The sequence below is a fragment of the Puma concolor genome, chromosome B2 (assembly GCF_028749965.1).
Source record: "Puma concolor isolate L17-30 chromosome B2, mPumCon1.1.hap2, whole genome shotgun sequence".
In the NCBI taxonomy this organism is placed as follows: domain Eukaryota; kingdom Metazoa; phylum Chordata; class Mammalia; order Carnivora; family Felidae; genus Puma; species Puma concolor.
This window is the reverse complement of record NC_141671.1, coordinates 27394939-27409896: the sequence shown is the minus strand read 5'-3', so window position 1 is coordinate 27409896 and position 14958 is coordinate 27394939. Positions and strand designations below refer to the sequence as shown.

Sequence of the window (14958 nt, the reverse complement as noted above, 5' to 3'; positions counted from 1 at the left end):
ATTATAGTCAGCAGAGAGACCTGAGGGGGTGTGAATGCCTCCTTTCTTCAGGAACTGGGTTTCCAGATCGGCTGGATAGAGTGGCTTATTGTCACCAGAAGGAAAGAAATGTCCCAGGCAGAGCCTTAGGAGAACACTCCAGAGAGGCTAGGCTCAGGCCCAGCAGGGGTCTACCTGCGGGGGCTCTCTCCAAAGGGAGGGAGGCTTAAAGGAAGCTATTTCACTCCAAGGCAAGAATTTGGGTGTTTTTGTTTGGGGGTCCTTATAGCCGCTCTTATACTTCGGGAAAAACATTGACATCGACTCTGTTAATGCTAGTTCATAGAAAGGATATTTTTAATAAAAGAGAAAAACAATTTGAAAGCCCCACAATTTCAGTTGTCTAATGACATAATTTCAAGTATAGTGAACTTGTGATTAAAACATCTTGTTGATTTCACAAAACCCTTCAGAAGAGGCCTCGACAAATGGAAATTGGGCCGAACCCCGGAGTGCCACGTCCCGGCTGCTACAAACCTCAGCCGTCCCACATCCTAACGGCGGGAATAAGGCGCAGTGGCAAGGAGGGTCGCACGGAACGGGCCGGATTCTCCCGCCCCTCCCAGGATCACACCTGCGGCCCCCGCACCCGCCGATTCCAAGCAGGGACCGTAGGCCGGCAGGGGTGGCTCCGGGCTCCGCGGTCGCGCTCACGCGTTGGGGTTGTTTCTCATGAGCTCCACGTCGGCGTCCACCATCTCCCTCACCAGCTCCTGGGACCCGAGACACAGGGGGTGGGCGGTGAAGGAGAAGTTTCTGCTACACTCTCCCGGTGACACCTCCACCCCCTGTGGCGCGCGCGGAGCGGCCTCGGCAACCCTCCCTCCACCCTACCCGCCTCCACCCTGCCCCCTCCTCTCCTTCCAAGCCTGGGACACCTCGGGCACCCGGCGGGGCCCGAACGTGGCTGCTTCGGACGCCTCGCTGCTTCGCCGGGCCGGCCACCCCTCCCGCCGGGCCCGACCGAGCCCAGCCCCGCAGCGAGCGGGCCAGCGGATTCTGCCGTAAAAAAAGGCACTTACATCAAAAGCGACCCGGGGTTTCCAGCTCAGCTTCTGTTTCGCTTTGGTGCAATCTCCTTGCAGAAAGTCCTGCGGGGGGAGGGAAAGATAAAGCAGACGTGAGTCGGGGGCGGCGGCGGCGGCGTCCTTCCCGCTGCTGTCGGCGGGCAGCTCAGGATGCACACGGCTGGCTCCCCGTTTCCCTCCTTTTGGTCCCCGTCAGGCACGCTCAGTCGCGGCTCCCGGAGCCGTAAATCTTGGGAAGGTCGCGTTTAAGAATGCGCTGCACAGATCAGTGCGGACCGTGACAGCGGTTCCGTCCCCAGCTCACGCAGCCACCTCCTCCTGTCCACCCCTCCCCTCCGCGGCGTCCCATTGACGCTAAATGACTTAAAACACACACACACACACACACACACACACACACACACACGCACACACACACCCAACATGAAGTTGTCAGGGACGCTACTGTGAGAACTGTTTCGAATTACCGCACTTCTCAGGCAAGTAGAGGAGTAAATGAGCAGACGCCTCCTCCCCGCCCCCGCGCTCCGCGGCAGCTTTCCTCTCCGCTGCAGGGCGGACGGCCGTGAGCCCTCCGCGGGCGCGCGCCGACTCACCCCGGAGGCTCCGGGGCTCCGGGGCGCCGGGTCCGCAGCGTGCTGGCGCGCGGCGCTGGGGGACCCGGGACTCCGCGGCGGGGGGCTGGGTAATCTCCGGTCCGCAGAGCTGTTCTTTCCGGGTGGTGGCCTCGAGCTTTCCTGACCCACGGTAAAGACGGGCGGCTCACTGCCATCCAGCACACCCGCGTGCACATAAAACGAAACTGAAGTTTCACGAAGCAATCCTCGCCCTTACTGTCCAGGGGCACGACATACCGTATTTTCTCTTCTGTTCTGTTCTGTCCCATTCCTTAGAAAATAATGATCTCAAGCCACTTCACCTCACGACCCACTAATACGTGCAACCAGCTGTCTGAAAATACAGCTCCGAAGAGCCAGCACCCTGCAGCTTCTTCAGCTCCACCGCACTCCTTCCTTTGCCCAGCGTTCCCTAACTGCTCTGATGGAAGATCAAGTTGATTTTGAAACGACCCTCCAGCTCCTGTACACGAAGCTGACATTTACTTGATCCTTGCGTTTCTCATCCCATCTGACAAGGTCTTATCAAAATATCTATCTATCTATCTATCTATCATCTATTTATAACGCCAAAGACTCAGGTTGGGTCAGCCCTGCTCAGCTTTACCAGTTCAGGCATGGAACTGCTTTAGGAGAGTTTCCATCCACTTAAGAGACTTCCTTAGAAGGAAACTGTCTAATAGAAAACTATAGGGAGATGTATAAATCCCGTACCTCAGCCCTCACTCACCCATTTCTTATTATAGATTTCTGGAGACTGATTCGGAAGAACATTGAGATGAGAATTTCAAGAGGATTTGAAAAAAGAAAGGGAGGGAGGGAGAGGGAGGAAGGAAAGAAAGAAAGAAAGAGAAAGAAAGAAAGAAAGAAAGAAAAAGAAAGAAAGAAAGAAAGAAAAAGAAAAAAAGAAAGAAGAAAGAAAGAGGAAAGAGACGTACTTTGAAACAGACCATTTTGGGGGGGGGGTGAAATAAACATTTAGCTTTGCCTAAATACATGTACAAATGTATTCATCAAACAGTACACAAGATGAGTCCTTAAGACAGAAGAGTGTGAAGGTGGTATGACAAAGAGCTGTACTTTAAACAGGATACATACCCCATTGAGAAACTATTTTAGTTATACACAATATTAAAGAACAGCCTAAAACCAGTTACATCAAGTGAAAGTAACAGATAATGAAGCGGCAGCTTGAAAGCCTGCCCACTGATTTTCTTCAGATTCCCTGAAAGGTAGCACGTGTGGGGAGTTTGTTAGAGATTCATGATCAGAAAGGCCACAAAGGGCTGGGCAGAATTGGTGCCCACCTTCACTGAGACTTCCATACTGAAGGGTGTCTGGATGCTACTTCTGAATGAGCATGCAATAGTCCTGCCTTATCCTCAGTGTCACTTTCCATGGCTTCAGTTACCTGCCTTCAACTGAGTCTGGAGCAGGCAAACAGTCAGAAGGTCAGCAGTAGCCTACCCCTATGCCTACGTCATGCACCTCACTGCCTCTCATCACTGGGTATGTTATCATCTCACATCATCACAAGAAGGGTAAGTACAGTATGGTAAGGTATTTCGAGAGAGTGACACCACATTCACATAACTTTTATTATGGGATATTGTTATAATTGTTCTGTTTTCTTATTAGTTATCATTGTTTATCCCTTAGTGTGCCCAATTTATAAATTAAACTTTATCATAGGTGTGTATGTGTAGGAAGAAACATAGTATACATAGTTCAGTACTATTGACTGTTCTAAGAATCACTGGAGGTGGGGCTTGGAATGGACCCACCTTGAATAAGGGCGGCAGCGCCCTGTACTGTATGCTTGAAATCGTTCTCTAACAGAGTACATTCAACAACGCTCATTCTCCATCATCCATCATTACTTTTTAGGCTTGAATAAATCAAACTCCCAAAGGCGTTTGCATTTCACAATACAGTGAAGTACTGATTTCCTCTCCAGAGTGTTAAATAATAATAAAACAAGTTATTTCTGCTGGTCCTAACAGTCCACATACAGATTCTTCAGGAAAAGTAGGATACAAAAATTAATAACTGGCAATTTAACACTGCATGGAGTGCTGGAAATATAAGTGGAAAAACAAATTAATTTATTTCTCTTTCCTTTCCCTAAATAAACTTGTATATATTTCCACAATACTTCTCTATTTTACTATAAAAGTCACACAAAGATATTCATTCTTTTTCCCCAGAGAGCTGTGAAATGTGGCGTCATGAAGCAACACAGCCTCCCTCAATTCTATAGCAGTTACATAGCTTGAAGAAACATGGTTATTGTTTAATCACATAACACTTGCTGTAAATCAACCAGCATTGCATAGGATGCAATTCATGGCTCTGAACTTATAGTTAGCAAAACCCTAAAACCCATTTTGGCTTCAAATGATCTCAGTAGGCTTGGGAAAGGGAGCTTTGTATTGTAATTATGTTTCCTGTATTTTTCTACAAGTAGCTCATAATATAAAAACAACTAGGGAACTACAATTAAGGAAAAAGAAAAATGGTTTTCAAAAGCTCAGCAACAGACATTGCTACCATACACTGTAAAAGTATTTCATTGAAACCAGAGACGCACCCAGTTAAACTTCCCAATTTAGTTTTGAGCCCAGCTCCTACATTCCAGTCTAGCAGCTTACTTTAACCTTCTGCCAAGGCTCTGTCTCCCTGAAATTTAATTAGACCAAGAGACCTAGTGAAGGAAGAGGATGAGGTTCCATCAAAGCAAAGCAGCAGCTCTCTATGCCAGCTGCTACTGAGCTAAATCTAGACTAGTCCGTGTGCTTTTGCCCCTGTCAACTTTTAGGGAAAGATTAGGGACATCCTAGCTTGTTCACTTCTCCTGAAGGATTTTCTTACTTCTTTCTGTTGGGTCCCTTTAGGGAAAATATATAGTAAATGGTTTAGGCTGCAGGGTTTGGGGCATAAGGTGGACTTAAAGGGTGGGGTGGGGAAAGTGTGGCCCAGGAGTATAGGTGGCTCTGGAATGACAGCAAGGACACAGAAATGCTTCTTTAAATAAGGCTTCTGCCATCGTGAAAAGAAATGGGATTGGGGAAGCTGGATTCTTACAAGAACATCAGGAACTAACCGCTCTTCTCACAGGACTACAGGGGCAATGCTGGGGTGGGGTGGAGAGGGGAAGGGGAGGGGAGGGAGAGGGAGGCAGATAAGGTCACACTACAGTTTCCCTTTACATTTGACAAATCCTCTCCTCTAGGGCGTGATCAGCTCCTAAGGAGGAGAGAGAAGAATGATTCATCTGTTTTGTCCTTTTCTTCTTTTTTGACAGTTCAGTTCCTTCTTTATTTATAGGCTTAAAGTCATAGTATGACAACAGGGGCAAGAGCTGATTAAGGAGATTTTATGTACACTTTCCAAAATGGACTTTCTGCACTGGGTGGTCTGGAGCTTTTCTGAGAGAGAGAGAGAGAGAGAGAGAGAGAGAGAGAGAGAGAGAGAATAAAGCTCTGGGAAAAATTTAAAGCATTTCTATGTGAATATGACATTTCCTGAACTCTGGCTTCTGGTGTCTTCACTGTTTCCATTGCTATTCCTTAGGTGAGCTATACAGTTTCAACATGTGATTTATTATTGTCAAATTCAATTAGGTTTAGCTGAGCATTTTACAGCAGCAAAACAGCATGAGCAAAGAGAAAACGTGCATGTCCAGATGCCCAGAGCCCCCTTACTTTTTCTTGGACTCCCTGCCTACCGTTGACTGGTCAGACCTTTAGGAGCTGTCCTCTGATGGCTCTGTCTAGGCATAAACCCTACAGGCCCAATGCCAATGGCCAGAGTTGGAAACAGCAGCCCAGTAGGAGGGCATGTTTTGCTGCAGCAATTTTTCAGGCTTTCCTGGCTTATGTTCTTGTTATAGTGAACTGATAAAGGGCCAGACCAAATCCTGGAAAAGTCATTAAGCCAGTTCCTGAGCCCACAGTAGTTAACATAAAATCCAGAAAAGGAGAGACCATGCTGTGCCATTATCTTCTACTCTAACTATAGTTCCCTTTCCTCAAATCTCCTGGGTGCCTTTTTAATCTCAATCAAGATAACAACGCATCTTTAAATCACACCGGTTAGTCTTCTTTCCTCCCTGCCCCCAATCTTTTTAAAATTTTGATCATCATTTAACACATTAAATGTCTTTGATACCCACCCTCTCTCCTGAAAATCACTGTGGGGAATGCTATTAAATAGATTGACAACATAGGATAACTTCTCAAAATTCATAGTGTAATTTTCTTTGTCTCCCTTTTTCTCTGTGGTTGTGTTGGGGAAATTTAAATATTTATTTCAAATCATGTGTTGGATACTATGTTTCCTCAACAGGTCTGCCTGTGAGGTTTGCAAAGGACAGCTGTTTAGGTGGAGAACCATTTTAAGAGTGTGAGCACTTTTGGCAGGATATTGTTAAATTTCTAATGTGCATATTGAAAGAAATTGACTCTTGAGTGCTGCAAATAAGGAGAAGATGTATAGACAGGGGATGTTAATAAAGAAAACTAAGACTGGTGAAAGTCCTGGTTATATCTTCAAGAATTTAAAATACAGAGCTGTGAGTAACACTGGATATTCATTTCTTCTGTTTTTTTTTTTTTAAGGCAAAATTGAGGAATAGCTTAGGTTCCAAGGGAATAAAAGAATGAAGCAAATTTGGTTCTTGATCTAACTTTATGCTAATGTGGAGTGAGCAGGAAAAGATTACTCTTGGGGAAATGCTTCTTTTTAGAGAAAAAGAAATGCTAAAACAAAACAAAATACCAAAAACCAAAACAACAACAAACTTCAGTAAAATGGAAAAAGCTTTAAAGTTGCCTAGAATATCCCAGTCAAGATTCAAGATGTGCAGCTGGGAGTCAGCAAGAATGGGGTGGGGGAATGAAGACTGAGATTTCCCCCAGAAAGTTTGCAATATAGTATGTCTCTTATTGGGCAATTTAAACTCTTCCATGCTCACAACTACATCATTTGATTGAAACCTTCCCAGAGACGGAGGGAATCTCAGAGCAGTAAGAAAGGCAGTGGCCTTAATAACGGAACGAACATTTCCCCCTCTCTTCCCTTTTACTGCCATATATCAGCACAAATTGAAGTTGAAGCAAGGCCTCTCCTTTAATGACAAGAGGTGATAAGAGACAAGAAGAAAACAGCAGGCCGTCTCGTCTGCTCAGGAAGCTGGACTCGGTGGGACTGTCCATCAGCAGGAGCTGACAGAATGCCGTCAGACCCCAAACAATGCTTGGGCTCAACCTCAGGGAAATTGAGTCAGTCAGCACCGGCTCTGATGAGCGAAGAACGTACTGACAGTGGAGATAAAGTGGCAAAGGGAGCAAAACTGAGTGAGCAGGCCCTGCATTGTGTCCCTGTCCTCAGTTACCCGGATGGAGGCTGCTGGGAGGCACTCGGCACAGGGTAACACATATATACCCCACACTGAATGCCCTGCAGAGCCCTCACATCATCACCACTGTCACCTCCACTGGTGGCCTTGCATGTGAGCCTGGTTAGTTATGATTCAGGATGTGCTGTACTGACCCCTTGGATGGTGCCTGAGGGGGTCTCCAGGATCCTGTGACCCCTCAGTGATCCCATTAGTCTAGGTTGGGGACCACTTATTTTCAATTGGTAGCATTTATCATTTGGAACCAGGAGCTATTAAGAGCTACTAAACAAAGGGAAGGAAATACTTCTGTGTGTGTATGGCTTAGACACTACTGAAAAATCTATTTAGCATGGTAGAGCTTTCATGGACAGTGAATGAGAACACTGTATTCCTTATGCTCTCACTTGTAAATAAAGCCTAAGGTGGTAAAAGAAAGTATTCACTTTATTAAGGGAGAACCCAATTAATGGCACTTATAGTGCAGCCTACATATAGATGCATCTTTTAAAAAAAATTTTTTTAATGTTTATTTATTTTTGAGACAGAGAGAGACAGAGCATGAACGGTGGAGGGTCAGAGAGAGAGGGAGACACAGAATCCGAAACAGGCTCCAGGCTCTGAGCTGTCAAGCACAGAGCCTGATGCGGGGCTCAAACTCATGGACCGCGAGATCATGACCTGAGCCGAAGTCGAACGCTTAACCAACTGAGCCACCCAGGCTCCCCTAGATGCTTCTTTTTAACATGTGTTCTAAAAATATGGTTAGCACAGAAAGGGAAATGCAGTGGGGCAACTAGGTGGCTCAGTCGGTTGAATGTCCGACTTTGGCTCAGGTCATGATCTTGCAGTTGGTGAGTTCGAGCCCCGTATCGGGCTCTGTGCTGACAGCTCGGAGCCTGGAGCCTGCTTCGGATTCTGTCTCCCTCTCTTTCTGCTCCTCCCCTGCTCACACTCTGTCTCTGTCTCTGTCTCTCTCTCTCAAAAATAAATAAACAAAAAAATTTAAAAGAAAAGAAAGAAATGTAGTTAGACAAAAAGCACTCTAGAAGACACACTGACAACACAATCATGCAGGAGACATACAGGACTTAACCACACTAATTTTCTTTTAAATAGGTTTTTAAAAATATTTAAAACCTAAAAATATTTAAAACCTGAAGGGGAGAAAGCCCCTTCAGGCAGACATACTTGAGATGTGTAGAGACGAGGGCAGTGGTCCATTATCCTGCATGGAAGGGACATACAGAGCCATACAACGCATGCTATGCTAAGGCCCAGGTTCTCCCCTCATTTGAAGGGGCAGAGGAGCAGGGTGCCCTTACAGCAGGGTCCCAAGAGCTGTCCAGCCATCTGCAGCATCCAGCCCTGAGGGCCTTCAGGGCCTGTCCTGTTCAGACAGGCTGTGAGTGAGCTAGCTGAGCAAAGGAAAACATCTTTCAGAAGCTGTGCTTTGTAGCTTTGGGGGAACTGTCTGTTCATAGGTTGGTGTTAATAGATTGCTTTAAATAAAATAAGCAATAGGATTTGGGGAATAGGATGTAGGCTTGCATCATACACATTTATGAGGTACTAATGTCTTTCTGTACCTATTCTACATCTACATTGTAATCATAGAGTTAATTTTTGTTGTTGTTTTTAGCTTTATTTCTTGATCCCTGGTGCTTACAGGAGTATCAAGCTAGGGAAAGCTAGATTAAGTACTGTAACTGGAGCCCTCTTGGTTCTGATTTCTTCACTGATCTTCACTCCAAACAGTTGATATGGGGGGCTGGCTCACAGTTGTGATGCAGAGCCAGTTAATGAAAGGGAGATAAGATTGTTAGTGACCTCAGCATTCCAGGCTTCAAAGCCAGCACCATCTTCGATGGAAATTACTGGTTACTGTTAATAACTGGATCTAGGGTGTAAAGATTTACCCATGCTGGTAGGAGGTGACACAAACCCTGAGGAAAGGAGATAAAGCACCTTTAAGTGGACCGATTAAAGATTGTTGTGACCTAATTGGCAAGTGGCACTCTGGAGCACAAGAAGCAGGCTGCCTTTCTTTTGCCACTTAGTACTTTTCAACCTCAAAGTACTTTACATACATCGGCTAATTAAATCTCCAGGCAATCACATTCAAAATGCAACTCAAGAGATCTTGTATCTGTTTCAGGTGCCCATTTCCTAGGGATGAAAGCACTGTACAAAGTATCCATGAGGGTTAAAGCCCAACTCTGTTGTGCAGCTTATCTTCAGCATGCATGTGGTGGGGAGCCACCTTGTCACCAGGGAAGGTACCTTCTCACTTGGGGGAGGCTGACTTGGGTCACAGGAGACCCCTAATAGCAACAGGCGAAGGTGATTTTCCTTAAGCTTGTTCCTTTGCAGTTTGTTACGAAATACACACCACCCCTTAGAAAAGGTTCTGCCCTCCTTTTGAATATTAGTACTAAAAAATATTGTAAGTGATATGAATGCCTCCATAATATAGATGGGATATTTTTTCCTTTGGGATTTTTCTCATTTTATATAGTACCATAGGTCACTCAAATTCAAGAAACTCACTTCAGTAGTCCTTCTTTCCTTCCCTCCTTTCAGTCCATCCATCCGTCTGTCTGTCCATCCATTCATCCATCCATCTGACCATCCATCCTCCTCCCAACCAAAATAAAAATTATATGACAGGGTCATTCAAATGTATACCCCCACATTCCTTCAAGCATTCATGCCCTCAGTAACTTAAGAAACTCTAGGATTAACCAGGCAGCTGACTAAGTCCAAATTCTTGTTTTACGGTTGTTTCTCTAGGGACTTTTATATTTGAGGAAAAATTAAGACAAGTATGATGGCATTTGTTAGTAAGGTTTTTGAGAGGTATGGAGAAAAGAGCATTAAGACAAATATTTAGGTTTTTTATGATTTTATCTATCCATTATTTGTTTTCCTATTACCATGGTTAATAGAGAGTTTACCAGGCTTCTGGGTATCTATATCACATGTTACCTGACATTCTTTCTTTTATATTTTTATAAGAGGAATAGAATCCTATACCTCTACGTATCTATAGAGATATTTAAACAAATAACTTGATTAATGTCACAAAGCCATCTAGTAGTAGGGTTTTGGACTAGAAGTCAGGATTTCTGATACTTAGTCCAGCACTCACAATGCTCAGTGGTACAAACCCTCCCTAAAAAGTACTATAAGCAATATACTTTATGCTTCACTAATTTGAGTGGCACAAAGGTCTCTAAATAATAAAGACTGTAACAACAGATAGAAATATGGAACATACTCCAGTGATGAATGAAAGAAATGGACAGAGAAGAGTAGATACAGTATGATTCAATGTGCATGAAGTTCTAGTACTGGCAATCTAATTGATGGTGATAGAAATTAGATCGGTGGTTACAGGGGAAAAGATCAACAGGGAAGGTGCACGAAGAAACTTTTGGGTGATGTTCTTTACATTGATAGGAGTGTAGCATACATGAGTGTATGCATTTGTCAAAGTGGACCCAAATATATAGTTAAGATCTGTGCCTTTCATTGTGTATAACTTCGATCTCAATAACAAAAGATTCTTAGACACCACCACCAACCAATACAGAGACATCACTGGAGAGACTTGGCTTTGTATCGTGGCTCAACCACTTAGCTGTGTGGGGGGCAAGTTTCTCAGTATTTCTAAGCTTCAGGTTTTAAATCTGTAAAATGGGGAAAGCATCACCTATCTTGCAGGGCTGCTGTGAGAATTCAAGATTACACATAGAAAGTAGCTAGCACTATTTCCAATTCATTTTACACTGTTAAGGCTAGCTAGTGTTGCTCTTATCACTGAATTATAGGGAAAGCTATCCTGTTAATTTCTTATAGTTAATATCACAGATGAAAATGTAATCTTTTAAGTGGATTGTCTTATAGTTTTTCTTTCGTGCTTGTATGTTACTTTAACCTTGCACTTAACCTTTACTACTATTTTTAAATCGTCATTTTGTTTGAATCACTGTAACCAGAGTACACAGGATTTTGTATTCTACTTTCCCCCAATTATTGTAAACATTTCATAATGCTCTTGATCCTTTGCTGCCAAATGTTTATAGTTTTAGATGCTGGAGAGGTAGCCGTGGACAAGACAAGGCCATGTTCATGAGCTTATGTTCCAGCTGGGAGAGACAGTCAAGAGGACAGGAGATGTGAATAAGACCATGTCAACTACTGACAGGGTTTGGCAAAGACAGAAGAGAGAGCAAGAGTGATAAAGAGTGGGAAGGCTGGGTGGGGAAGGCCTTCCTAAAGAAGTAACATATGATCCCAGATTTGAATCACAACAAAAAGCTAGTCACACGAAGTCCTGGGGTAGGAGGGTCTTTCAGGGACACCACAGGTATAAGGACCTTAGGGAGCAACACCGCTGGTCTGAGATGCAGAGAGAAGGCCACTGTGTCTGGGCAAAATGAACGAGGGTGATCAGAGCCCAAGACAAAGTTGGAGAAGTAAAAACAGGTCAGATCATGCCTGGCCTGCTGGGTAATCCCTATCACGGGGCCCAGGTCTCTCCCAGCAAAGCCGTGTCTTCACAAGACTTTACTCTCTAGTCACAGATTGTGTTGTAAACTATTTGCAGCTGGCTGGCCACAGTCATACAGCTGGTTAACTCAACTTGATATAGCTCACAAGTCTGATTTTCAGATGCCGATGCAATCTTTCAAAGTATGAATGGGACTGACTTTTAGCTAAATGTTTAGAAGGGTGGATGACATATTTTTGCCTGGCATGCTTCAGCCCCTTTGCCTCCTAAAAAAGCTGCCACGCTTTGATTTGTTTGTGCCACCCAACCTAGAACCATCTGGCCACTCTTGCTTCGAAGGGATTCTGTCCGAGCTATTGCAGTTAAGTCAGGATTATGCTCAGCTGGCCCTGTGGGACATAGGGCCCAAGAAATGTCATGGGGCCAGCAGGCAGGAACCTGGCCTATGAGCTGGCACCTGCTGGGGTATGTGGTAGAAGGGCCGCACCTTTTCTGGCCAAACAAGGACACACTCAACCTCCAGAGGGCTGCAGAGATGGCGCCCCACCCTTCACTTCCTCCTGTGTGAGCAGAATTCTGGCCGGAGTGAAACTCTAACTACAAATACTCCTTGTTGAGAGCTGCCTTCTTTTTCTCCACTAGTTTTCTTTTTTTTAATTTTTAAATGTATTTATTTGTTTTTGAGAGAGAGAGAGACAGACTGTGAGAAGGGGAGGGGCAAAGAGAGAGAGAGAGGGAGACAGAATCCGAAGCAGGCTTCAGGCTCCAAGCTGTCAGTGCAGAGCCTGATGGGGGGGCTCGAACTCATGAACTGTGAGATCATGACCTGAGCCGAAGTCGGACACTTAACCGACTGAACCACCCAGGCACCCGTCTACTAGTTCTCAAGACAATGGGACACAGCACTGAAAGTTGCTTGAGTTAATTTTTTTTTTTTTTTTTTACCAAATTCTATGTCTGTAAAGGTTCACTCATCTACAGAGAAAGAACCTAGCTTTGCTTTAAAACGTATAGTCCTTCATCAGCCTGCTACCCAAAACACGGAGTTTGGCTTGTGTTCTGAGCCCCTGGAGGCTTCCGGCACTGGGGGCACATGCTCCGTGGGATGTTTTCAGGCATCAGTGTGGGTGCTGTGCTGGACGGGAGCCTGGATTGGGGCTGTGGCAGGAGAGGAGAGCAGCCCAGATGCGGGGAGAGATAGTGAGAGTGAGAAGACTTGCTGAAGGACTGGATTTGGAGGAAAGAGGATTCACAGAGAACTCCTAGGATTTGGGCTTGAATGAGAACCTTTTCATTGCTTTCAAAGACACTGTATGAATTTATAAACACTACCAGCAAAGTATGAGTGTAACTTTTTATCACAACCTCATCGGCATTAGATTTTATCTCCTTTTCAAGGAAATCTCTCATTTTCATGATTATGAAACAGAGGCTCTTTGAAAAGATTACTTTTGTGAAATTACCTATGTTCTCTTATATCATTCCATGGAACATACTGTCTTGTTTCGGATCTTGATTTGTTGCCAAAGCCTCTTAGCTGAGGAAGTCTGGTTAACTCAGAGAAAGGAGCTCAGTTTCCACAGGCCCCAGCTGTGTTCGTGTGAAAGGAAGGAGAGGGGAAGGCAGCTCACCTTCTTCCATGACCCTAGCTAATGGACAGCTTCAGCTGTGCCTTAGGACAAGCAAGGAAAGGGTTAAGCCAAACTGTGTACATGATGCCCTACCAACCCGTCCCGCTTTTAATCTATGGCTTGTGGCAGGAGGAAGTCCGAGAGGTGGCCTTTCACATGACATCATAAAAGCCTGATTTATCGCCAGCCACCAAACATCTAGAAAATCATAACATCCTTTCAGGAAAATGCAGTGGAAAATAATCAGGTTGACTTTGATGAAAGCTTTGGTGGGGACTCCAAGTGTGACATTCTGCACAGTAACCCTTGGCAGGTGCTCTGTTTGTGCTTGGAGCGGCCTTCACAGACAAAGCCTGGAGTCCGAGTTGCTGGCTGCCCACAGCGGAGCATGGCTTTAATGTCCACAGATAAAACAAGAGTTTGGTTCACACTCTGCTAGCTTGCCTAAGATAACACTTGAGTGTATGTGAAAATGCTTTGGAAATAATAGCTCTATCTGGATGTGGGGAATTATTGATTATAGAAATATAAAGATCATACTCTTTTACATAACCCACCCCTACAGCAGCAATGCCCAACAGTAATAACTTCCTATACTGCTTCTGTTGATTTGCTCTTCTGTGCTTTCCTAGGACTATCTTTAGGACATGACTCTGCAGTTAGAACTTTTTCCTATGTAGTAGTTCCAAAGTAGTGCCCACTGTGGTATCATTCTTAATAATTAAGGGGGATAAGAGATGACAGAGAAGACACACTCAAAAATGTCAGAGGAAATCAAGGGGTGAATTCCTCATGCCACAAGGAATCAGTCCCAGGATTATTTGTATCACTATGTTGTTTCTCTTGATCAGTAAGTTGATAAAACCACCAAACAGGAGCCTCAGTTTCTTTTCTATGCATGATGTACTCTGCAAATAAACACAGGAAAGAGGGACAAAAAAGACTAGAGTATTGGATGGTTCTAGAATTCTGGGCACATCAAGTCTACAAAAGCTCATTGGCATAGAAAGTAGGCCTATCTTTGCAGATTGACACCAACTCTGAAGGTCCTGGCATTCTTGAGTTTGGGGGGAGAGGAGAGAGGTGTTCCAAAGATTGGGCCAGGACTGACAAAGGGCTAGTCAGGGTTGGAAGGCTGGCAAAATGAAGACTGGGATTCAGTTCTAAGTTATGTTTACTTTGTTTTACTGCTACACCTCAATTGTGTAGGGCAGAGACTTCACAGAATCAAAGGCTCAGGTAAGTAGACACAGCCCTGTGAAGGTTCCTAGAAGGTTGATGCTCAGTGGAGGGAAGAGCCCCCAGTTTGGAGGAGCTCAGAGTCTGCGTCCCAACACCATCAACCTCAGAATGGGTCTCCTACTGCCACATAAGGCAGCCCTAATCACTTCACTGTCAATTCCTTCTGAGTTTGATTTCTGAACTGGGAAAGCCTGCCCAAACCTGACCTTCCTGGGATTCTATATGGGGAACTGGAATGATGGGGAGGGAGCAGAGCAGAGAGGTGAGGCCCAGCTCTGGCCCTCCACATGAGTTCCATAATAACTCAAGCTTTCCTCATCTGTAAATGGGCTGGAAGAATTTTAAGGTGCCTTCTCTAAGCTACTGCTTGCCACTCTGCTAGGATTGTTGGTACCTGCACAAGCACTACGTGCCTTGCATCAGTGCCATATGGATCATGTATTGCATCTTCTTGCCTAATGACTGCTCATCATTTCATAGTGGTTGT

At 44.8% G+C, this 14958-nt stretch overlaps 1 protein-coding gene across 2 annotated transcripts in view; it reads right to left on the bottom strand.

The window, feature by feature from the left end:
* Window positions 1-312: 312 nt before the first annotated feature.
* GMDS (GDP-mannose 4,6-dehydratase) overlaps window positions 313-14958 on the bottom strand; it is a 644323-nt gene continuing 629677 nt past the window's right edge. For both annotated transcript variants that reach the window (XM_086706440.1, XM_086706441.1), the window contains exons 10-11: window positions 1062-1130; window positions 313-752 (exon numbers count right to left, since the gene is read on the bottom strand). In XM_086706440.1, coding sequence (XP_086562566.1) covers window positions 690-752; window positions 1062-1130 — 132 coding nt within the window. In that variant the 3' untranslated portion in view covers window positions 313-689. The remainder of the gene's footprint in view (window positions 753-1061; window positions 1131-14958) is intronic.